The sequence below is a fragment of the Staurois parvus genome, unplaced genomic scaffold, assembly GCF_062004578.1.
Source record: "Staurois parvus isolate SC_StPar_1 unplaced genomic scaffold, SC_StPar_1.0 ptg000761l, whole genome shotgun sequence".
Classification (NCBI taxonomy): domain Eukaryota; kingdom Metazoa; phylum Chordata; class Amphibia; order Anura; family Ranidae; genus Staurois; species Staurois parvus.
Genome location: NW_028318557.1, coordinates 161,996 through 188,390, shown reverse-complemented (window position 1 = coordinate 188,390; position 26,395 = coordinate 161,996). Strand labels below are relative to the sequence as shown.

Genomic DNA, 26,395 nt, shown 5'->3' with positions numbered 1-26,395 from the left:
GTAGCCCACAAGGGAAAATGGTGAGATGCATGGAGATGGGCTAAGGGAGCAATATTGGCAGATAGTAAGACTGAAGGTTTGGGACACATAACCCACCCTAGGCCTTACGAGCAAATAAGATTTGTTTGCCGATTCTGGGTCGAGAGGAACTCCAAATGAAAGACAGGAGTTTTCGCTGGTCAATACGCAATATATGTGAGGGAACAGGGACCGGTAAAACTCGAACACATACAATAATTTGGGAAGATAAGTCACGTGGACCGCATTGATTCTACCGAACCACGAAAGCGGATAGTGAGACCAGGAGGACAACAACTCCATCAAGTCATTAAAACAGTGGGGAAATTAGCCCGGTAAAAGACCTTCGTAAGTCGGAGTAAGCTTGATTCCTAAATACGGCAAGGCCAAAAGCCATTGAAAAGGGAACGAATGTTTCAGAGTCTCCAAAAGTGATGGTGAGAGGGTAACTGACATAGCTTTGGATTTGGCAGGGTTAACATGGAGGCCTGAGAAAACTGCAAAGGAATCCAAAACCGCAAGTAGGTTTGGCAAAGTAACAGACAACAATATATCGTCAGCGAACATAGATAACTTGTGTTGGGAACCAGCTACATCTATTCCCTTAATATCAGGATGCATACGAATGGCTTCTGCCAATGGTTCCAAAGCCAAGATAAATAGTATGGGAGAAAGTGGGCAACCTTGTCTAGTTCCCCTGCCAATCGAAAACGTTGAAAACGTTGAGGACTCAAAACCATAATATTTGAGTTTTGCTTGAGGGTATGTATATAGCGAGGAAACGAGGGACCAAAGCCAAAATGATGAAGGGCCGACATGGGATAAGGCCAGGACAAGGTGTCAAAGGCCTTGTTGATAGCTAGAGATAGGAGCATCATATCAATTTTGCGATTATGGGCCAAATGTTGTAACTATAAATGCGGCTTGTTTGTGGGGGACGAAACCCACCTGGTCCCTCTTAATCAAGCGAGAAAGGAAAGAATTTAAATGAGTGGCTAAGATCTTAGTGAGGATTTTCATGTCAATGTTAATAAGAGAAATTGGCCTGTAATTTGCCCGAGGAATGATTCCGATCTGGTTTGGGGATCATAACCACATTAGCAGTCAAAGAGTCAGGGGAAAAGTTTGATCCTCCCTTCACCACATTGAACACAACGGCAAGGTGAGGGGCAAGCACATCAGCCAATTTTTTGTGATATGAAGCCGTGTATCCATCTGGGCCTGGGCGTTTGCCCGTCTTCAGATCTGCAATGCATTGCAAAACTTCCGATACTTGAAGATCACAGTCCATCAGGTCCTTATGATCCTGAGTCAAAGTATGTAAGGACAAAATGGGACCAAAAAAAAAAAAAAGATAGATTGGGGATCAGCCCGTGTAGGATCCGCATAAAGTCTGGCAAGTCGATGCCGGAACTCCTCCAATACCGCTACAGGATTACTGGTAAGAACATTCTGACGAGTGCGTAGAGAAATCGGTTTAGGGTGATGCGCAAAAGAGCTCAATCTACGTGCTAACATGGAATCTGGTTTATTTGCTTTACTATACCACTTCTGGCGTGTCCAACGCAAAGAGCGCTCAGCCTCATCAGTCAAACAGAGATCTAGTTCCAGGCGAGCCCGATCTAACAACCTACATTTCGAAGGGGTTGGTACCTGCTTAAATTGAGCCGACGCGGAAGCTAGTTTTGATTCCAGCTGACACGGTTTGTGTTGTCTATCCCTCTTCCATCTTGAAGCTATCTGAATAATATGACCCCTGAGAACAGCCTTGCAAGCTTCCCACAACGTCACCGAAGAAGCTGAAAATATTCTTGGGATTTGCGCTTTAGTTCCGCCTGAATCTCCTTCAGTGAAAGTAGAGAGTCATTCATAATCCAAGAGGAGTAGGATGGCTTACAGAGGAGAGATTGATAAACCACCAAAATGGGGTCGTGATCGGACCATGGAACTGTGAGGATAGAGACGGAGCGTACCAAAGGAAGATGTTTACGCATTACAAAAGCGTGGTCAATTCTAGAATGAGAATGATGAGGGTGAGAGAAGTATAGTCTTTTCCCCGGGGGAGGAATTCACGCCATAGATCTACCAGGTCGTGGGTACTTAACGTACAGGTGAAGGATTTGGCCGAAGTGGAATAATTAGAGTTCTCTGCAGGGTATTTATCTAGGGAGGGATTTAATACTAAATTGGAATCTCCTGCCATCAGAAGAGTACCCCGTTGGTAGACAGCCAGGATGGAGCAGATATGTGATAGAAAGGGTCCAGGGTTGACATTGGGAGCGTAATAGGTCATGGCCTGTAGAGACCAAAAGAGCCTGGGAGCTACTCTGACTTGGAGAAGATTTACGCGGAGACTGGGAACTCCGGGGGCGTGTAGAAACTGTAGCCTCCTCGTTCTGGGAGTGTGGTAACTCTTAATTTCAGTTTCTGAAAGTGACGGCAAAGATCCACAGGTGAAGAAGCTTTCAACTGACTACCTTGGAAGGAGAAAGAGAGCTAGAAAGGAAAGCCCCATCTGTATTTGATGTCAGCTGATTGTAGAATCTGGAGATAGGGTCTCAGGGTACGACGTTTCGCAATCGTGACTTGGGACAAATCCGCAAACAGCTGAATAGAGTGACCCTGAAATTCCAAAGCTGGATGATTCCGAGCCTCCTGTGGTAGATGCTCTTTGGTGCGGTAAAAGTGGAATTTATTGATAATGTCCCTGAGAGGGCCTTCCATGGGTTTGGGTTTAGGAGCTAAAGCTCTATGGATACGGTCAAACGCCAGCCGTTCCAAGAGGATCTCGGGCCAGTTCCTGGAATAGAGCGGTAGCGGTACCCTGTAGATCAGTGATCACCTCAGGAACCCCGCGGATGCGGAGATTATCTCTGCATCTTCCAATTTATCTTTTAAAGTGTCCTGCTCAGCATGCAGATCATCCACCTCCTGTTCATGGCCCTCAAAGACCGTAGTCGCCAGATCCACACATTGTTCTAGTTGATGGGCACGATGACCCAATTCTTTTAGGCTTCTTGCCAGATCAGAAGATAATTTACGAGAGGCAACTGTAATCTCCTCTCGCACTATGGCGCAGAATTTGTGTAACAAGGCTTCAGGGTTTTTGTTCAAGAGGGCCGGTTAGTCCCGCTGGGAACTGCTGCTGACTATCGCCATCCGACTCAGGATCCCCTGTAAGCTGCGTGATGTCATCAGGCTCTGGGGGGCTGGTGTTAGCTTGCTAGTGTGGCCACGTGGAGGGGATTGCTGCTGGGCCCGGTATTTGGGTTTGGTGCGTGGGGTACGATGCATTTTTAAGAGAAGCCCAGGTATTTCACAAACACCTTCAACCGGTTGAAATTATACGCCAGGGTGTAGAAGCCCAATTGCCGAGATATATGTTCCAGTGGCACGGCACAGGGAGATCACATGGTCATCTTCCCCGATTACGTGTGCGAGTCCCCCGAAGGGGTTGCTTTCACATAAGATCCATGGCTGTGGAACACATCATGCGTCCCACCACAGCCAATAAATTGTAGAAAAGATTATCGCACTGGGAAGGGAGGGGTAGATATAAACCGCAGATGTAACAGTAGCGGTACCTTCCTTAGGGTGATGAAGTCCCAGGCAGAGCGTGCGTAGACCCCAAGATCTCAGCAACCGGTGGGGCGTGAGGGTCCGCGACAATCAGGCCAGGTGGTCAGTATCAATGAAGGCCTGCGGGGGGGGGGCACAGGAGCCTGATTCACCCCCCAAGGAAAGGGGGCTGATGAGTGAAGCCTCCACACCTATCAGGGGCTGCTCATCCACTTCAGTGGGCCTCTGGGCCCTATTGGAATATGTACAGGCCTGGTATGATCCCTGGGACCGACGCAGCAGGCCTTATAGCAGGGGGCCGGGGGGGGGGGGGCAGAGCAGCAGCGTCCTATCCCGGCCACGGTGGCAGGGTGGCAGAAAGACCGCGGCTTCACACGCCGCGGTAGGCCGCAAATCATGCGGAGCTCCGGATGGAGGACGAAAACGCCCAGAACCCCTCCTCCGATGTCAGGCAGGGGCCGCAGGACCTCCGGTGGCCGTGTAAGGCCCGCTGTCGCCTGGATGGCAGCGGATTTAGCTGTAGGGCGTCGGAGCTCGGGATCAGACGTCCGCTCTGGTCACCATCTTGGACAATCCCCTCGCTTGTAGACTTATGTGGCTTTCTTATAATCTATTGGACTTTTGTTTTTTCTTCTCGTTTATTTTTTTAACGTGAACTATTTATGCACATGATGTTTGCAGTAATTTGTTGAATCATGGTGTTATAGTGCTGCACTTTATATATGTACAATGAGAGAAAACTGGAATTGTATAAACAATTTTAATATCTATTAAAAATAAAAAAAAATGTCACTCAAACATTCACATTAATGCAATAAAGAAAAGTGTTAAGTGAGCAGCTAGCTGCTCCAGTGCCAGTCTTATTTCAGAAGAAACAATATAACAAATCTTATGAATATTACATTTATGACATACAGTCTTAGCCAAAAATATTGGCACCCCTTCATTTTTGTCAGATAATGTGCCACTTTGCCTTCGTTTAGGCATTCTCATGTTTACTTCTTTTGTTTGTATTGGTATGACACAAAAAGTGGAGAAACAAAAAGCCAAATCTGACACATTCCACGTAAAACTCCAAAAATTGATTGGACAAAATGATGGCACCCTCAATTTATATTTGGTAGCACGCCCTTTGGAAAAAAATAACTGAAATCAATAGCTTCCTGTAACCATCAGTGAGTTTCTTACACCTCTCTACTCCACTGTAGAGCTCTCAGATTGGAAGGGTTCCTATTCCCAACTGCTGTTCTGAGATCTATCCAAAGGTGCTTTACGGTATTGAGATCTGGACTCATTGCTGGCCAGTTCAGTGCTCTCCAGGGCTTTGTCTGAAACAATTTCTGGGTGCTTTTTGACGTGTGCTTTGGGTAATTGTCCTGCTGTAAGCCCATTGACCTCTTACAGAGACCCAACTTTCTGACCCTGGGCCCTACATTGCACCCCAGAGTTCTTTGGTAGTCTTCAGAATTCATAATGCCATGCACACAGTCAAGACATGCAGTGCCTGAAGCAGCAAAGCAACCACAAAACATCAGTGAACCTCCACCATGCTTGACTGTAGGGACTATTTTTTTGTTAAGGGCCTCATTGCTTTTGTGGCGGCCTTTACCAAAAAGCTGAAATTGTGTTTCATCTGTCCACAGCACATTCTCCCAAAAGGATTTTGGCTTCCTCGGGTAAGTTTTCAAATTCCAGTCTGGCTTTTTTATCTTTCTGTGTCAGCAGTGGGGTCCTCCTCAGTCTCCTACCATAGCATCGCTTTTCATTCAGATGGCAACGTACAGTGAAAGCGGACACAGTTGTACCCCATGCCTGAAGGTCAGCTTGAATTTGTCTGGAAGTTAATCGAGGTTCTTTAGCCACTGCTCGAACAATCCTTCGTTGAAATCTTTGATCAATTTTTATCTTTCGCCCACAGCCAGGGACACAGGAACATTAAGACCTCTGGTGATGGACTTGTAACCTTGAGATTGTCCATGCTTTTCCACAATTTGTGTTCTCAAATCCTCAACAACTTTTTGCTGCTCTCGCTTCTCCATGCTCTATGTGGCACACAGAGACACACAACAGAAAGGTCGAGTAAATCTTTTACCATTTTAACTGGTTGCCGGAGTGATTTCTATATTGTCAGCACCTGTTAATTGATACAGGTGAGTTTAATTACAGGAGCATCACAAATGCAATTGAAATGCATTTCTGACAATTTTAAGAAGGTGCCAATAATTTTGTCCTGTCCATTTATGGAGTTTTGTGTGGAATGTGTAAAATTTGGCTTTTTGTTTCTCCACTTTTTGTGTCATACCAACACAAAACAATAGAAATAAACATGAGAATGCCTAAACATTTGCAATTTCAACAATTTCCTGGGAGAAGTGGTGCATTATCTGACAAATGCAGGGGTGTCAAAATTTCTGGCCATGACTGAACATATCCTGCAGTCGTGGAAAGAATCTGGAGCTTTTGTGCTGAGGTAAGGGCAGAATGGTTTGATACTTCCAGCATGTACTGGTAAGTTTAACTCATCCAGTCACTTTAGCACATTACAGGAGAGAGAGGAACAAGGTTAGACTTCTGAAGGTGTGGGGTTAGACTTCTGAAGGTGTGGGGTCAAGCGAATATCTTCTAACACTCAAAGTAGCCAATAGGTTTACCACAGAAGGTGAAACGGAGAGGCGATTTTGGAAGGAAAACCACATGTCAAAATGGCTAGCTCAGATAAAATACTTAGAAAAGGCTCTCTGCAGATTAAGGTGAACAGGAAAGCCTGTTTAAAGGGATAGGATTACTGGTGCCATGCAGAACTCCTGCAGACTGTCAGTGTAAGCGGTCTGCCCATACATTGTAAGGGCAGGCAGTTTCACACTGACAGGAAGAATCAATGAGCTACCACAAGGCTCAACAACACCGTGGTAGTTCATTGAGAACTACAAGCCGACATTCATTGAGAACCCTGTTAATGAATGATGCGGATGTGTCTCTTTTCGAAAATGACACCTGATACGGAGAACTTCTCCCCATACTGCTGTTACGCAGAGGACTTGGCCGAACTGAGTCACTGCAGGAGCATGTTGCATGTTCCACCCTAAAAATGAGTGGAACATGTAACATGTTCCTGAAGATGAACTTATCCTTTAAGGGAGCTGATGGGAGAAACTCAAATGGATCCCTAGTAAATATCAAGAGATCCACCATCGACATCCCACTTAGTAAAGAAATTAAAGTGTTTACTATTTGTATTCCTTATGCTGCTATCATTAGTAAATAGATAGCAAAGTATATATTTACTTGTTTTAAACTTTTTTTTTTTTTTTACATCTCTTCAGTTATTTCCTGGCTTCTAGCCTAGGCAAATGATGTCATGCATCAATAAGGGGGGGGGGGGGGAGTGTGTTTTTCTCAGCTAAGTACAGCCTCCTGTGTGCATATATGAGCGAAGGGCAGATGGAATCAATGAAGTAAACACTACATGAATCATCTGCTTTTACTCAAGATGGCCACAGCCAGAAAGGCTAAGGGCTGTTTTTTTAAATTGATTGCTCTGCAAAATAAAGCATGGAGACATGGCTGGATGGGAGAGTTTGCTTTGAATATTAAAAATGAATTAATTAGCATTTTTGGTTTGTGGTGCTTGGATGCAGTGTAGTTCCGCTTTAAGAGGGACAGGCCTTCTGGTCATGCACAAAGTCTCAAAAGATATAGGAGGAACATAACTAGATTTCTTTGGAGAAGTATACTGGATGTTTAAAATACTGTCCGCCAGCCTTTTATCAGCATCACCGTGTGTGGAGATGAAAGGGGTGTTGGTACTTGTGGGCATGGAAAAATAAAATCTGACCTCACAGGTACCATCAAAGAAGGCTCGCTGCTTTGGAAGAACTGGATGGAAAACCATGGCCTTCATGAGCAAGTAATGTCAAAACTTGTCTGTTCCCCCCCCCCCAAGAGCTAGGACTGAAAATGTAGAAGGAGCTGGAATGAGGAAAAGCATAACAGACATATGACAATCCTGAGGGTGGGTTAAGACATCTGTTACTATAGCTTGGACCAGTTTATTAACGGAGAAGAATATATCCATCCCTAGTCGTTTTGTCTCCACTATCTCTGAGAATACGTCTAGGGATATTGACCACTTGGTCTCCAGGAGCTGGTGATGGCTCAGAAAATCTTCCAGGGACCTCTGAGACCTCTTGAGATGCAGGAATAGCTGCAACATCACCATAACAACCTTGTAACCCAAGTAAAAAGCTTAACTTGGACTATCCAGACAAGTGGTCCCAGACAAAACAACCTTAGATATAAATGAGCCCACTCAGAATGGAAGAGGACAGCAGACCCACAGCTGATATGACTTATCTAAGCGGAAAAAGCTTGGGGCACTGCAATTTCGTGATCTGTGGGATAGGTCCCCTGAACTGTAATTTTTTTTTATTTTGTATATATCAGAAAACAGACACCTGAAAGAGTACTAGATTTTTCAATGTATCTTCGATCTGTCGGTCAAATGTAAGTTCTTCGATAGTTTGGCAAGGCCAAAAGTGGATCATCTGATTATAAAAACACAGAAATCGACTAAAAGGTATAGAGAGGAGACGGCATCATAATTATCCTTCAAGCTAAAGCAAAGTCAAGGGGCCAAGGATCTGAACTAAAAATAGTTGACCACTCCCTTTTACATGAAGGCTAAGTGAAGAAAACAATGGAAACACCACAGGATAAAAGTGGAAAGTTTGAAATACGTTTTTCAGAAGCAGTCTATAATAGATTGTACCATCCAATAACTTGAAAACTCCATTTGGCATGATGTATTTGAACCACTACTCTATGCAATTTGGTCCAGCTGCCGCCTAGCTCCCAAATGGTTAGCTAAGGCATGGTGTAAGGTTCCCATTTAGATCAATGCGTGTGCACAGAGGTGCATTCTTTTGCCTCATGAAGCAGGTGCGTTGACATGAGTCTGTGTTCAGTGTTTGTTGCCATGCACTTTGCTGTGATTTCACACCCATTTTTAATGCATTTCTGAATTTTGAGTGGATTAGGTTAACCACTTAAGCTCCGGAAGATTTTACCCCCTTCATGACCATGCCATTTTTTGCTATTCAGCACCGCGCCATTTTAACTGGCAATTGCATGGCCACGTAAGGCTGTATCCAAATGAAATTTATATCATATTTTTCACACAAATAAAGCTTTCTTTGGGGGTATTTGGTCACCTCTGGGTTTTTTATTATATAAACGAAAAAAAGACCAAAAATTTGGAACAAAACACAATTTTTTTTTACTTTACTATAAAACTTATCGGAAAAAAAAAAAAAAAAAAATTATATATATATATATATATATATATATATATATTTTTTTTTTTTAAATAAAATAAAAATTTCTTCATAAAATTTAGGTGAAAATGTATTCTGCTACATGTCTTTCGTGAAAAAAAAATTTACAAAATAATTGGTTTGTGTGAAAGTTATACCCTCTACAAGTTATGGTATATATACACACTGTCATTTATTTTTTTTTTTAATACTAGTAATGGCAGTGATTAGCGACTTATAGTGGGACTGTGTGACAGGCAATCTGATAACTTACACTGACATCTCCAGTGATACTAATACAGTGATCAGTGCTAATATACACTGTACTAAGAACACTGGCTGGGAAGGGGTTACCATCTAGGGGCAATCAAAGGGTTAACTGTGTGACTATCAAGGTGTAAAATGTACCGCTTTTACTCCTAGTTTTGCTGGGAGAAAAAAAACAACAGCTAATTCCCTATGCTGGTAGAGAGACCTGCGTTATTTATCAACACAGGGTTCTTTCTGTCATTAGCTTGGCCGATCAGCAGGTCCAGGCCATAAATGACTGTAGTAAATGAAAGCACAGCAGGGGCAGCGGCCGCATGCCCCCTAACTGGAAATGCCAGATCACCTACATGTACATGATCTGACACAGAAGAGCCGCCGCTCCACAGTATAAATATATGGGGCAGTAGGTAAGTAGTTAATAGCCATTGTCCAAGGCCTGTTAATACCAGTTGCCTTGTTACATTCATTTTGATGCACTGCCATTGACTTCTATTGACCCCCCAACGCTCTAAAACTAAGAAGAAAAATTGATTTGTATTTTTCAAAATGCAATACACTCTTTTATACATTGGCAAGTTGGACATATGTTTAACATGTTGCACTGAGTGTTTTAAAATGCAACAATGTAAATGGGCCTTTAAACAAGTGCTATAGCAACACTTATATCACATTCAGGTTTCTTTTTAACCATCTGTATTCCATTGGAGATATTTCCCCTCATTTCAGGTCCCATTACCACAACAAGGAAATGCTTCCAAAGTGGGGAAATCTGTTTTTTTTTTTTTACCAGTAGTAGAGTCCCCGTTGGAAGATTGGGAAATTCCTGTTCTGGGCTTGACCCAAAATTTGGCATTTTCTTTTCAGTGATAATGGTAAAAAGGACAAATAGAGACTCTCCCTAATGGGGGCACATATAGTTATCATCCCTCTCCACTGTATCCAAAACGGGGAAAAAAAAAAAAAAAGCGGCTATTTCTCTTACTTTATGTCATAAAACATAAAATAATTGTTCCTCAAATTTAGACCAAAATTTGATTTTGCTAGAAAGTTCCCCTACCCGTTACCATTGTTCACATGAGCTGTTGCATTAGAAAGCAGGAATTAAAGGATAAGTTCACTTTAAAATAAATGCACATTTTGCAGGTTAAAAATATGTGCATTAATTATTTTTTCCTAAGCAGCGCAGACTCTCAGGATAGCCGTCTGCCCATATCTCATACCGAAGAGCAGGAAGAATCAATGAACTATGAGAGCGCTCATCAGCGTCATCACAGATAATTGAGAACTACAAGCAGTCTAACACGGTGGCAGATGGGACTTGGTACTTCATCCATTCACAGAACTCCAAGAATGAATGATGAGGCTGTGTGGGCGGGGCCCTGCATGGCTGCGCTAATTTCACATTGTGATAACGGATGCGGGGAGAAGATCCCCCTGCCTGCTGTCACGGAAAGCAGAGGATGCTGCTTCGTGCCTGCTGTCACGTGCCACGTGTACTCTTCCTTGAATCTTGGCATGACATGTTCCTAGAATGTGCAGATGAGAATGGAGCCTTAGAGAGAAACCTTCCAATGGGGACACTAGTTCTGGTGACAACCAGGGATTCCCTCACCTTGGACAGATTTCCTCCAACTTCCTGGTTTGACTATGGGGCAGGAATTGAAGGGAAATCTCCTCAATGGGACACATATGGCAAAAACAGGGGTTACAACCCTCCTTGATTCTATTTAAAATGGAAAAAATGTTTGCCTTTAGTTCTACTTTAAAGCTGAACTAAACATATTGATTTAAAGTGTCAGTAAACTCAAACCCTTAAGTTTATTTATATGTAAAACTGGGTATTGTATCTTATAGTGGCAGCTTTCATTTATGTATCTCCTCCATATCTATATATACCTGGTTGATCTCTCTCCACTTCCTAGGTACAGGTCCTAACCCAACACCAGCTGATCGTAGTGGTGCCACACTCACTTCGCACTCTCTGGCCATCTCTTGTATCATGTCCGCAAGTAAAACCAGAGAAATCTCTCGTGTTCTCTCCAAGCCCTCCCCCATATGAGTCTTACTACTTCAGGGGCAGCTCCAGCACCAGAAGACCCCATTCACACACACGTTCCGATCGGGTCCACCTGGCCATTTTTCAGGCAGACCTGATCTGAACCTCTATTTTCCTCTATTGAGCGGCAGGTGTAAACGGACATGTGTCCATTTACACCCACTGACATCCAATCAGGTAAAAATCAGATGGAAACAGACAGGTGTTAGTTTCCATCCGACTTCCCATAGAGGACAGTGGGCTGTGTCCATGCTCACTCTGCACAAGTGGAGTGGACATGGACCTGTCATCTGCTTGCTCAGTGGGGATCAGAAGACAGATCCCCTGCTGAGCAAGTGGATCCGCTGATGAGTCCACCCCATGTGAAAGGGGCCACACTGACATTTCCTCACTGTCTCCCCCCCCCCCCCCCTTACTGCCACATGTCAAGCATCATCTAGCAGAGGTAAATCTTCTTGAGTAAATTTTCTTTGGCAGCATGCGGCCACAACAGAACAAATATGTGCTGTGTGGGCACATTCTATATCTGGGGGCCCAGCCTGTGAACCTTTAGCACTTTGTGTGGGCCTCGGGGCCCTGCAGACTTTAACCTGCGTTTCCCTATTACCCTGTTAGGGTAGTGATTTCTAGCAGCTTGTAATATTTCTCCAATAACTCCTATATCAAGTCTGCAGGCTCTGGCCATCTCTCGGTTCATGGCCGCAGGCTCTGGCCATCTCTCGGTTCATGGCCGCAGGCTCTGGCCATCTCTCGGTTCATGGCCGCAGGCTCTGGCCATCTCTCGGTTCATGGCCGCAGGCTCTGGCCATCTCTCGGATCATGGCCGCAGGCTCTGGCCATCTCTCGCATCATGGCCGCAGGCTCTGGCCATCTCTCGCATCATGGCCGCAGGCTCTGGCCATCTCTCGCATCATGGCCGCAGGCTCTGGCCATCTCTCGCATCATGGCCGCAGGCTCTGGCCATCTCTCGCATCATGGCCGCAGGCTCTGGCCATCTCTCGCATCATGGCCGCAGGCTCTGGCCATCTCTCGCATCATGGCCGCAGGCTCTGGCCATCTCTCGCATCATGGCCGCAGGCTCTGGCCATCTCTCGCATCATGGCCGCAGGCTCTGGCCATCTCTCGCATCATGGCCGCAGGCTCTGGCCATCTCTCGGATCATGGCCGCAGGCTCTGGCCATCTCTCGCATCATGGCCGCAGGCTCTGGCCATCTCTCGCATCATGGCCGCAGGCTCTGGCCATCTCTCGCATCATGGCCGCAGGCTCTGGCCATCTCTCGCATCATGGCCGCAGGCTCTGGCCATCTCTCGCATCATGGCCGCAGGCTCTGGCCATCTCTCGCATCATGGCCGCAGGCTCTGGCCATCTCTCGCATCATGGCCGCAGGCTCTGGCCATCTCTCGCATCATGGCCGCAGGCTCTGGCCATCTCTCGGATCATGGCCGCAGGCTCTGGCCATCTCTCGCATCATGGCCGCAGGCTCTGGCCATCTCTCGCATCATGGCCGCAGGCTCTGGCCATCTCTCGCATCATGGCCGCAGGCTCTGGCCATCTCTCGCATCATGGCCGCAGGCTCTGGCCATCTCTCGCATCATGGCCGCAGGCTCTGGCCATCTCTCGCATCATGGCCGCAGGCTCTGGCCATCTCTCGCATCATGGCCGCAGGCTCTGGCCATCTCTCGCATCATGGCCGCAGGCTCCGGCCATCTCTCGCATCATGTCCACAGTCTTTGGCTCTCTCTTGTATTAGGTCTGCAGGCTCTGACCATCTCTTGTATCACGTCCGCAGTCTCTGACCGACTCTAGTATGTCCACAGTGATGTCATAGGATCGTGGTATATGTACTCTTCAAAAAGGTTTATTGGCAGCTTCTTTTGCTAAATAACCTATTTATATAAATTCTTTATGAAGAAAAAGGAATTTTTAAAATGGGTTTTAATAGGAGCGGCATTTTTCATTCCCCAGCTCCAAAAACGTGCGATACAAGCTCATGTACCACACTTTGGACGTGAGCCAAGTGCATTTTGCATTGAACAGTTTTTATCATGCAGAAAACACGACTGCTACCCACGTTTGGGGCACCTTTAAGATATAATGGCACGTCAAGCACATCCCATGTTTTAGTGAGCTTTTCAAACATTTGTAAACACCAGTAGAAAAAAAATTAATAATTTCTGCCCATATTTGTGATCCAAAACTGTATTTGGCTTGGTATTGTTCTTATAAGGATCGCTAGTTCAGCTTGGCGTCCATGCCCCAGATGATGTCATCCCATTGCCCAACGGATAAAATTCAAAACATTGACAATAACTTATAAAACCATTTATAACTGCCCCAAATTACATCACCAATCTTGTCTCCAAATATCACCCAAACCGTACTCTGCACTCCTTGCCTGACCTCCTGCTCTCTAGCTCCCTTGTCTCCTCCTCCCATGCTAGTCTCCAGAGCTTCCCCCATCCTCTGGAACTCTCTACCCCAATTTATCAGACTATTGCCTACTCTGTTCACTTTTAGGTGATGTCTGAAAACCTCTCTTCAGGGAAGCCTATCCTGCCCTCCGCTAATACTGGAATCTTCTACTCCTCCTACCAGTTCATCCCCTACAGTTAATACCTTTTGTACCACTAGCCCCTCCCTCTTAGATTGTAAGCGCCAAAGAGCAGGGTCCTCCTATCCCTCTTGTATTTAACTATATTGTTGCTGTATCATCTCCTGTTATATTGTAAAGCACTGAGCAAACTGTTGGCACTATATAAAACCTGTATAATGATGATGATACGCATAGGGCGGAGCTACATGCTAATGGCACCGTGCAACCGGAAGCGGTTTGTTTTGCCAGCTGGAGTTGATTTTTCAGTGTGCAATTACCCCATGTCATCTATAAGTGCAATATATTTTTAAATAAAAATGTTTGAAGGTTTTACACTACATAGAGTGTATGTTCTTGTGCTTCTTTCTGAGTACAAGTGGCTGATGTGGGAATTTATAAACAGTGGAGGTAGTGGGGGTGACAAGGATGTTTTGACACAGTCGCATGACAAGTTGCAACCCATTGTTTTCAATGGCACCCATTTGGATCTATGCGATTTTATATCACAGCATCTTTGAAAAGGTTCCTACATTACTTCGATGCAACTTAGTGCCCAAGAGTCGGTTAAAAGTCGCACTGGAAATCATTCAAATGAAGTCCAAGTTCACATCAGTAATCTTTGGTATTTTTATTTGTGTGAATTCACAGATTAGCGCAGATTTACAAAAAAAATGCCCCTACCTGCCTACTTGCAGTCTTTTCCGGCTATGCATGTGCAGCTCAGCAAGCCAGAATGGAGGCCTATCACATATGCATGGGAGCGATGTCATCCCATGCCAGCCAATGAAGATGGCCAAGGACCAGCACCCAGGAAAAGATGCCATGTGCAGGAGAGGACCATTGGAGGAAAGGACTGTGACTCCCTTTAGTTTCACTCTAAGCAGTGGATGTGTATGGATTATTTTTATAGAAAGAGGATTTTGCTTCCTGGCACTTGAACCGCATGTGGATAGCACACCCAGAGTTTACAGTGGATGGGTGGCCCATGCAGGCAAAGTGACGGTCTGGTACATGGCGGTCTGCTTCCGGGGTTAGGACATGCCCATTATCCTCCTCTGTGATTGTACACACTGGAAGTCTATAAGCATGGCCAAGACTTGCTGATCGCTTGTGTCCAATCACAGCCCAAAGCCCTGTGTTGACAATCAACACCGGGCTCTGTACAAAGGAAGCAATCTGTTTCTTATGCCAAACAAAGATCTGTTAGTAAAAGCAGCACATTGTTAGGCAATTAACCCCTTGATCACCACATATGTAAAGTTATACTAAGGTTAAATATATTTTGTTACCTTGATGCATTCCATGTTTAAGATAAAATGTTTTCAATGGCTTTGTGCCCCCTTTCTGAAAGGGAAGAGGAGAGAACAGATCAAACGCTGTATGACTGCATCTCGTCCCTTCTCATCCTCTTCACAGAGCACGTGATCAGCACCAGGAGCCATTGGCCCCTTTCGCTGTCAATCAAATGCAGTGATGAGGAAGGGCAGGGCCCCGCTGTGTAGGTCTATGGAGCGTAGCTTCATAGACACAGCTCAGGAGTGTGCAGACACAGTGTGCCTCCATAACAAACAACTTGCTATGGGGACACACAAAAAATAAACTTTCTATTGAATATGTTTTATAGCAGAAAGTAAAAAATATTTACAAAGTTTTCATGCTTTCTTCCTTTATATCCCAAAACAAACCCCAGTGGTGGTCCAACACCACTAAGAGAAAGATTTGTGTGAAAAAAAAAAGCAAAAGTAATGCATTTAATTTGGGTACAGTGGTGCATAACCACACAATTACCAGTTAAAGTAGCACAGTGCAGTACAGCAAAAAATGGCCAGGTTATGAAGGGAGTAAACACTTCCAGAGATAAAGTTGTTAAGGGAAAGTTTTTGTACAGCATCACAGGCGGTGACAACGTGGAGCCCTGAGGACACAGTCTGAAGTCTAGCAGTGGTCACCAGTCCATGCGGGCCATATAGTGAACTCCGCCCCCAGGACTCCCCATAGCCGGCTCCGAAGTTCCTGTGCGGCCCGCCGCCCTCCTCCCTCACGTAACACGGGCCGTAGTACATGCAGCTCGCAGCCTTCCCCTGTCATGCTCAGCAAAGCCGCACACCACCCACCAACCTGAGTACAGGAGACCACCGGCGGTAGCTGCACCGCAGTCTACCCTGATACTTATAAAAAGACGTGACGTCACGTCTATGCCCGTCATTGGAGGGGGCGGGAATCCTCTCACCAATCGTAACACCCGGACACCGGGTACAGCCAATCAGAAAGAGATACTTAAGACAGCGGAGGCATGTGGTGTGGTTTTTTTTTTTCGTGTGTTGGCTTATCAGTGAGAGCGGGTCACGTGACATGGCATATCCCCTCCTCCACCCGCTGTGGGAGCGAGATCTATCTGCTAGGTCTAGGCACAGAGCGCGGGGCGGAGGGAGCCGGACACAGCGCAGGGGCGGCAGAGGGCACCGGACACCCACCGCTATCGCCCCCTTCATACAGGAGGACCCGCTATCTCCTCCGCTCTTTTCGGTAAGGGGTCAGCTGCCTGTGGTTACCACACACATATGTATGTATAGAAACCGGTGGGCACGTCCTTAGAATGGCACCAGAGAAGTATGCACACTCCATGCAGTCTGGAGCTCCCTGAGCCGCTGTCAGTCCATCCACCTCCATGCATCCCCCATATACCAGAGCGGTGTACACACTGCCCTATGGGCCTGTCTGGACACACATCACTATGGAAGGCTGCAACCCGTTTGGTTGTGTGTCCCCTTGAGGAGGTTTCCCTTTACTTCCTGTCCCAGAGCCGAAAGCGAGAGGAAATCCATCTAATCCCCAGAACTGGTGTCCCCCTGAGGAAGATTCCCCTTCCACTCCTCATGGGGTCATTTCACTTATTCACATGAGCACTGTGGCCCCTAACCCTCTCACTGCCAGACTTTTTTTTTCCATACGTTTAAAGTGTTTCTAAAGGCAGAAGGGTTTTTCCTTCGTGCATTTTAAGCCTTAGTGTTACTAAACCCACAACAGTAAAATCAGTCTGTATACACAGTAACACATGCTGCTTTGTGTAAAAAAAACAAAAACAGTTTGATCCTTTTGTCTCTGATCATCCCCTTCTTCCAGTGTCCCCCTTCTTATTTCTTTATAAGTTATATTGTGTGGAATCACTTTGCACATGCTCAGTTTGGTGTTTTTTTTTTTTCTTGGGAGAGTGAATGTGATTGGCACAGGGCTAATCAGCACTGTTCAGACAGAGGTCAGGGGTTCTGCATCATCCTAGAGCAAAATGAAAACTCCTCCTACAAGCTTTAGCTAGTTCTGGGTGGGACGCTGATAGAAGTCACACAACTGATCCAACTGCTGATGAGAAAAGGTATTTAGCAGTTTATATTTACTAAAATAATTGCATTTCCATGTTCTGTGTACTGTGGGAGACCAGATATATTGAATATCTGGTCTCCAGATGTGGGAGACCGGATGTAGTGAATGCGGGGTCCGGGGAGACCGGATGTAGTGAATGCGGGGTCCGGGGAGACCGGATGGAGTGACTGCGGGGTCCGGGGAGACCGGATGGAGTGACTGCGGGGTCCGGGGAGACCGGATGGAGTGACTGCGGGGTCCGGGGAGACCGGATGGAGTGACTGCGGGGTCCGGGGAGACCGGATGGAGTGACTGCGGGGTCCGGGGAGACCGGATGGAGTGACTGCGGGGTCCGGGGAGACCGGATGGAGTGACTGCGGGGTCCGGGGAGACCGGATGGAGTGACTGCGGGGACCGGGGAGACCGGATGGAGTGACTGCGGGGTCCGGGGGTTTAGGAACACTTTAACCGCCTCCCATATAAGGAAATGACAGGAGTGCGGCAGCTGTCTCGTTCTAGGAGGATGTCATATCACGTCCTCCCACTCTAGCTGCACATGAACGGTGATTGGTGGTGTGCTGTATCCTTGGGACACAGTGGATCACCGATCGCAGTAAAGAGCCAATGACACAGGCTCGATCATGTGATCAGCTGTGTCCAATCACAGCTGATTGCATGTAACTAGGAAATGCCGGTCATGGGCAGTCCTCTCCTCATGCTGACAGCGCATGAGGACAGGACAGCCGGTAAGTGGCATTTTGCAGGGGGACATCTACAGTACAGTTATCAGGGCACTGATCAGTGTAGCCCCATAGTGCCAACTATCAGTACCAGTCAGTGCCATATGAGTGCTGCCTTTCAAAGCCCATCAGTGATGCCTGTCAATGCCGACCAGTGCAGCCTATCAGTGCCCATCACTGCAGCCTCATTAGTGCACATCAGTGAAGGAGAATTATTTACAAAATTTTATAACAGACTAAGAAAACTTTTTTTTTCAAAATTTTCTGTCTTTTTTTTTAGTTTAGCGAAAAATAAAAACCCCAGTGGTGATTAAATACCTCCAAAAGAAAGCTCGATCTGTCTCAAAAAAGTGATAACATTTTTGTTTGGATACAATGTTGCATGACCGTGGGGGGTAAAAGCGCCCGGTAGGTAAGTGGTTAAGGTAGAAAAAATCTTCTGCATGCTGTCAATCACAGCTGGTGGGGTGTGGCTGACCTGTGCACTGTGTGTCTATGGACACAGTGCGGGGATGGGGAGCGAGCACACACGGGTGCACCCATAGCAAGGTGCTTGCTATGTGGGCACTCAGCAGGGTGGAGGAGCCAGGAGTGCCAGCAGGGGACTTGAGAATAAGATTGAGGCTGCTCTGTGCAAAACCATTGGAGAGCAGGGAAGTATGATGTGTTTACTATTGGGAAAAAACAAACAAAACATTTTTACCTTTTTAGTATCACGTTAACCACGGCTCAGGGAGCACACGGCAATCGGCCCTTGGACACAGCGGATCAAGGAAAGAGCCGAAGATGTCGGCTCGGTCATGTGATCAGCTGTGTCCAATCACAGCTGCTCACATGTAAACAGGGAAATGCCGGTTATCTGTATTTCTCTCCTCTCGAGCTGTCACGCTGACAGCTCGAGAGGAGAGCCAGTAATCTGCTTTCCGTGGAGGGGACATCTACACTGATCATCAGGGCACTGATGATCATTGTGCCCTGATGATCAGTGTAGGTCCATCAGTGCCTTGTGTCAGTGCTCATCAGTGCCTCGTGCCAGTGCCCATCAGTTCCACATCAATGCCACATATCAGTGCCCATCTGAGCTGCCTTTCAGTGCCACCTATCAGTGCCAATCAGTGACAGTCAGTGCTGCCTATCAATGCCGCCTATCAGTGCCATGTATCAGTGCTGCCTTTCAGTGCCCATCAGTGATGCCTGTCAATGCTCATCAGTGCCCACCACTGCAGCCTCATTAGCGTATATCAGTGAAGGAGAAAAATCACTTATTTACAAAATTTTATAACAAAAACTAAGAAAAAATGTTTTTTTCCAAAATTTTCAGTGGTTTTTGGTTTAAGAAAAAATAAAAAACCCAGAGGTGATTAAATGCCACCAAAATAAAGCTCTGTCACAAAAAAATGATAAAAATGTCATATGGGTACAGTGTTGTATGACCGCGCAATTGTCATTCAATGTGTGACAGCGCTGAAAGCTGGAAATTGGCCTGGGCAGGAGAAGGGGGTAGAAGTGCCCTGTAGGTAAGGGGTTAAAGCGGAGTGGCAGTGTCAAAATTAAGTCAGCAGCTAAAAACTGTAGCTGCTGACTTTTAATAAACAGCCTCACACCTGTCCTAGGATCCAGCGCTGTCCTGACCCCAGTCATTTTCACCTCTCATCTTCTGTCTTCAGCGCCTGCATCTTAACTTTGGGCACCCGCCTGCATATGCGAGCAGCGCTGCACATTTTGAATGGTACCACAGTCCTCTGGGACCTGTCGCATGTCCCAGAATGCTGGGGGAGGGAGGGGGGAAGAGAACTTCTGCTTTTGATCGCCTAGGCAATCAAAGTGGGAGTGAGCATCTGTCAAAATTGGGTACTTGCTCTCCCCCCCCCAAAAGTGCCATTACTAAAAGAGGAGGGGGTAGAGGAGGCTTTAAAGTGGAACTTCCCCTTTTAGGTCTAAAGATTACATACTGTCACAAGTCCGTGTCCCTGATCACAGCCACAGCAGTCATATGAATTGTGGGAATAAGAAAATTTTATTTAATTTCTTACTTTTTCAAACAGTTGTCAAAAAATTGCAACGTCAAAAAATTGCGACTTCAAAAAACTCGCCATGCCTCTTACTAAATACCTTGGACTTTCTACTCTCCAAAAAAAGGGTAATTTGGGAGATATTTGTACTGTTCTGGCATTTTAAGGGCCTCAAGAAATGAGATTGGATGTCAGTACATCAGGACTGATCTGCCATACCAGCGGTCTGATCACCGCCATGCCCCATACCAGCGGTCTGATCACCGCCGTGCCCCATACCAGCGGTCTGATCACCGCCGTGCCCCATACCAGCGGTCTGATCACCGCCGTGCCCCATACCAGCGGTCTGATCACCGCCGTGCCCCATACCAGCACACTGATCACCGCCGTGCCCCATACCAACGGTCTGATCACCGCCATGCCTCATGCTAATGTCCTGACCACTGCCATATGCCATACCAATGTCCCAATCACTGCCATACTTCATACCAGTGTCCGGCATTTTAGTGTTTCAACTGATCAGTTTTCAAATATAGATCCCATAGTTTGTAGACTCTATAGCTTTCACACAGACTAAATAATATACACTGTTTTGGGTTATTTGTACCCCAAAAATGTATCCTAAATTTATTAAGAAAAATTATTTATTTGCAAAATTGTATAATAAAAACTAAGCAAAAAATTACTTTTCAAAATTTTTGGTATTTTTTAATAGCAAAAAATAAAAACCCAGTGATGATCAAATACCACCAAAAGAAAGCTCTGTCTAAAAAAAAAAAAAAAAATTCATATGCGTAATTGTCACTCAAAGTTTGATAGTGCTGAAACCTTAAAATTGTCTGGACTTGAAGTGGTTAATATACACTTATTGGGTTTTTTTTTTTAACCAAAGACATGTAGAAGAATACATTTTGCCATACATTTATGGTGAAATTAGATTTTTTACAGTGTTTTTAATTGGATATGTTTTATAACAAAGCTGAAAATTGTTTTTTTTCCCCACATTTTCGTTCATTATGTTTATCTAATAATAAACCCAATGGTGAGCAAATACAACCAAAAGAAAGCTCTATTTGTGTGAAAATGATATAAATTATTTGGTTACAGTGTTGCATGACCAAACAATTGCCAGTTATATAGCACAGTGCTGAATATCAAAAATTGCCTGGTCATGAAGTAAAACCACAAAAAATATATTTTCTGAAAGTAGACACCCCAGAGCAGTGGTTATCAAGTTATGAGCTATAGGGGACCTGAACTGCGGATCCTGACATCACCAATAGGCTGCACATAATGTTCAATATATGTGGTGCTTGAGAGGACCGTCAAACTGCAGACCTAATAGAGGAAATGAGGGTTAGAGAGTGTGAACGTGCTACATTTTTGGCTGCAGATATGCTGCAGACGACAATTCAAAATTTGGAACATGTTACATGAGGCTAGTAGCGATCAACTAATAACAAGAAATAAAAAACCCAGTGGTGATTAAATACCAACAAAAGAGAGCTCTATTTTTGTGAAAACATTTATAAAACTTTCATATGGGTACAATGTTGCATGACCGCGCAATTGTCATTCAAAATGCAACAGCACTGAATGGTGAAAATTGGCTTGGGCAGGAAGGGGGTGAAAGTGCCCGGTATTGAATTGTGTAAACCTGGACGCTGCATATGTGTTCCTGTGCTTGTACTGGGACCAGGCTGTCCTGTGACAGCCCCGGGTCTCTACCAAAGATTGGGATCTGGGGGACCTGGATCCTATTCACATGATCGAAGTGATAGCCTCTGATTGGCTCTCACAATGATTATTTATTCTGCAGCTGATGTCTGTTTCCTCTCCACCGTAAAGAGGATTATCAACACTCTTGTCTGCTAGGGAATAGGAAAAGATACACTGTTCCTCCCTAAGCAGAAGTCTGTGCAAAGAAAGTCTATTGAAGGAAAAAAAAAAATATCAACTCCTTCAATGCTTTACCTAACTTAGCGGAGTGTAGGTGTTAGCAACAGTGTTGGTATCCATGCAAGTGGCAGTGTTGGTGTCAGTGTGTTTCAGGTAGGAAAATGTTTTAGATGTAGTGTCCGTGCAAGTGGAAGAACCAAAAAAACCACACTATTGTTTCTGAGCTCTGCTACAGATACAACTAATGCATACATGTGGTATCCCCAAAAAACTGTCCCTAGAATGGCATCTAGGATCGACACGTTTTCATGATTAAACGGCTTCATCAGGATTAAAGCCTACCGCAATATAAAAGACAAATTGCCATCAAAGCCAATAAATGGTGACACAGAAGGGAGAGGAAAGGACCTTAATAAACGAATGTGAGGGTATTTAGGTAGGGTCCTGTCCAGGGGTGGACTGACAACTCATGGGGCCCCCGGGCAATAGGGGATCATGGGGCCCGTGTCCTTGCCCAAACTCAAAAAAGCCTATGAAAAAGGTACCAGGGGCATCTCATGGGGCCCTTTGGCAGTGCCCGAGTTTCCAAATGGTCAGTCCACCCCTGGTCCTGTCACATGGATTCAGTTGGAGAGGAGGCAGATGCTGAACATGTTACACCACCCTAAGGTGTACTTATCCTTTTGTTTTAACTGTGATCATGAAGGGGTAAAACACCGCTACAGGTCATCCGTTTAAAGTTAACCGTGAATAATGGGCCTAGAATTATTGTTTTTTATTCCGGCATGCATGGCAATGTGTAACACAATCAATGTGTTTATTTACATTCATACGTGCATGTAGAGGGGCTCACATTTTTTAAGGGTGGCAGTTTTAGGTGCTTGGAGCTTTAATTTACACTTTAATTTTTACACTTTTTTTTTTTTTTTGGTTTTTCTTTTTTTTTTTTTTTTTAAAGTGATTCCAGCATAGTGGCACTGTTGAGATGGATGACTCAACATGCATGTGCAGGAGTGATGTCATCTTACACCAGTCAATTAACTTGGCTGGAGACCGACAACCAGAAGAAGTCGATATGGTGATGCCATTGCAAGGGACTCAAGTAGATGAGTAGTCTTGCCTTAATTCCTCTTTAACTAGTTGCAGACTTTGAACATGCTACACATGTCCAATCAGTCATCCTTTTACACAGGTCATGTGTAGCATGTCCAGTCTTTCTGCCCTGCTGCTGGGAACCTCCTGCCAGTACATAGTAATTGGGCTTTGATTATTCGAAGCTGTATTGCTCAGTACGCAGAAAGTCTGGGTAGCTGGAGTTGTCACAAAAGCAGTCTGAAATCATTTAATCATTTATTAACAAATGCACAAGCTGTGCTGCACATTCTGAATGGTCCAGCAGTCTTTTGGGATCTTTCACGTGTCCCAGAAGACTGCGGGGAGAGCTGCTCCAGTCCGGTCCCACGCTGAACTGTCAGTGGCACTGCTTTAGTGTACAGGAGAAGCAGCCGGCAACAGAAGCCCCATAGTAACTCTATGGGTGACGTCACTTCCCAAGCATTTCACAACCGTTGTTGGTTCTCTTCTGCACACAGCATCTGCCTCTGGCGACCAGATCGGCTTCAGGAAAGATATGCGATTTTCTTTTTTACAGGGCTAGATAGATTAGTTTTAGAATGTGGATGCGAGTATGTTTAGAGTTAGGTTTTTGGTGAACTTTGGCTAAGGATTGTGGGGGAAAAAAAATTGTTGCAGGATTGTGGAAAAATGCAGATATGCTGCATTTTAATACAGTGTAACTCACTACAGCTCTTCACATTTTTTGATGCCTAGATTTTAATGAAGTGTCATTTTGTGATGCTTTAATAAAGCTAGAGATGGAAGGAAAGAGTCAATACATTGTATAGCCCCTACACAACTGGGACCTGCATGCGCAGCTCCATTGCAAGGGAGCTTCTTAGTTTCCCAGAGTTGGGTTTTGAGGGTAAAGATCTGTTTTAAAGCAGAACTAAATGCAGCAATTAAAGGCATTCACAAATGTAAACTGATGCTACATATGTTTTGTAGCTAAACATAAATTCAGTGTAACATACTATGCCCCTTTCCTCAAGCTTTTTTCTTCCTTCGTACAGCTCATACACAGTACTACCGCCATTCTTGTGACTGAGGAGAGTATGAATGTATGTATAATATACAGTACATGTATATCAATTAGGATCTAATTACATCATTAAACTCAGTTTTCAAAGATCACATACAATATGAAGTCAATACCGTTGCTACGGAGAGTATGTGTGTGTATGTATGTCTATATAAATATAAATTTTTTTTTTTTTTTTTTTTTAAATTAAAGGAACACTTTGAAAACACATTTGGATATCTGTCTTTATGCAGCAGGCTAGTTCATTTTGCTGGAATTTCAATGCAGCAACTCAAATTGGTACTCAGTAGTTTGTATGGCCCCCATGTGCTTGTCTGCATGCCTGACAACATCGGGACATGCTTCTAATGAGACGATGGATGGTGTCCTGTGGTATTTCCTCCCAGATCTGGACCAGGGCATCACTGAGCTCCTGGACAGTCTGAGGTGCAACCTGGTGGTGTCGGATGAATCAAAACATGATATCCCAGAGGTGTTCTATTGGATTTAGGTTAGGCGAATGTGGGGGCCATCCAATGGTATCAATTCCTTCATCCTCCAGGAACTGTGTGCATATTCTCACCACATGAGGTCGTGCACCAGGAGGATCCCAGGACCCACTTCACCAGCGTAGGATCTGACAATGGGTCCAAGGATTTCATGCCGATACCTAATGGCAGTCGGGGTTCTTTGTTATTCATCCATCTACCAGCAGTAGGCTGGCTGCTGTTCAGATTGGAGTTTGTACACCCTGCAGCTGAGGATTCAAGTCACATGTCTGCGAAACTAAAGTGTTCCTGTTCTCTGCTCAGCAGGTTGTATAGTGATCTACTTTAGCCAGTCCTATAGTGCAAAGAATCATGTGGTTTGGCTTTGCATTTGTGATGGAAAGGATGAACAAGTGTGAAATTGGCAAGGTAGAAAATTTTGCAGGTGAAGGCTTTGTGCTACTACTTCTGTTGCCCCAGTTCTGTTTTGATTTTGTTGCTCACTCTGGAATGTCCAACACACACACACTGGATAAAATAAGTATTGAACACGTCACCATTTTTCTCAGTAAATATATTTCTAAAGGTGTTATTGACATGACAGAAATTAAGTTATGTATAATAAAATTGAATGGCAAAGGTGTTGAACACACTAACAGAAATGTATTTACTACTTCGTACAAAATCCTTTGGTAATGACAGCTTCAAGATGCCTGCTGTATGGAAAAACTAGTCACGCTTCTGACGTTTGTTGTTCAGGAGCGGCTTGACAAGAGGAATACGACATTTGAAGCCCATGTCCAGGATCCGTCTGTGTGTGTGTGTGTGTGTGTGTGTGTGTGTGTGTGTGTGGTGGCTCTTGATGCACTGACTCCAGCCTCAGTCCAGTCCTTTTGAAAGTCCCCAACACTTTTGAATGACCTTTTCCTGACAATCCTCTCCAGGCTGCGGTCATCCCTGCTGCTTGTGCACTTTGTGAACATCCAACTTCTTTTGCAATTACCTTTTTGAGGCTTTCCCTCCTTATGGAGGGTGTCAATGATGACTTCCTGCACAACTGTCAAGTCAGCAGTCTCCCATGATTGTGATTCCTACTGAACCAGACTGAGAGACCATTTAATGGCTCAGGAACCCTTTGCAGGTGTTATGGCTTAATTAGCTGATTAGAGTGGGACACTTTGAGCCGAGAATATTGCACCTTTTCACAATATTCTAATTTTCTGAGATTGTGGATTTTGGGTTTTCATGAGCTGTAAGCCATAATCATCACAATTATGACAAATCACAGCTTGAACTGTCTTGCTTTGCATGTAATGAGTCTATCTCATATATTAGTTTCACCTTTTAAGTTGCATTACTGAAATAAATGAACTTTTGCACGATATTCTAATTTTTCAAGTTTCACCCATATATTCTCCCAGTATTTCACAGGCTTGTCTAAATGTTCTGCCGCAAACTTTAAACGAGCTTCAACATTGTTTTTCTTCAGCAATGGAGTCTAGTGTAGTGAGTGTGCCTACGGACCATGGCGGTTGAGTGCATTACTTATTGTTTTCATTGAAACAATTATACCTGCTAATTCCAGGTCTTTCTGAAGCTATCCACAAGTGGTCCTTGACTCTTAGGCAACTCTTCTGATAATTTTCACTCTTCTGTCAGAAATCTTGCGAGGAGCTCCTGGTCATGACCGGTTTATGGTGAAATGATTTTCTTTTCAATTCCGGATTATAGCCCCAACAGTGCTTACTGAAACATTCAGGAGTTTAGAAATCCTCCTGTTACCAATGCCATCAGTATGTTTTGCAACAATAAGGTTGCAAAGGTTTTGAGAGAGTGCTTTGTTTTTACCCATCATGAGATGTTTCTTGTGACACCTTTGTAATGAGACTTTTTTTTTTTTTTACCACCCTGGAGGTATTCCCGAGTGTAG

The 26,395-nt window shown here is 44.8% G+C and overlaps 2 protein-coding genes across 2 annotated transcripts in view; one reads left to right on the top strand and one right to left on the bottom strand.

The window, feature by feature from the left end:
• Nucleotides 1-16,021, bottom strand: part of ARL11 (ARF like GTPase 11) — a 74,416-nt gene extending 58,395 nt beyond the window's left edge. The window contains exon 1 of the mRNA XM_089654379.1: nt 15,948-16,021. The gene's annotated coding sequence lies outside the window, so the exon portion shown is untranslated. The remainder of the gene's footprint in view (nt 1-15,947) is intronic.
• Nucleotides 16,022-16,173: 152 nt separating this feature from the next.
• Nucleotides 16,174-26,395, top strand: part of RCBTB1 (RCC1 and BTB domain containing protein 1) — a 57,183-nt gene continuing 46,961 nt past the window's right edge. Inside the window, exon 1 of the mRNA XM_089654378.1 lies at nt 16,174-16,355. Within this exon, the coding sequence (XP_089510504.1) occupies nt 16,182-16,355 (174 nt within the window). The 5' untranslated portion in view covers nt 16,174-16,181. The remainder of the gene's footprint in view (nt 16,356-26,395) is intronic.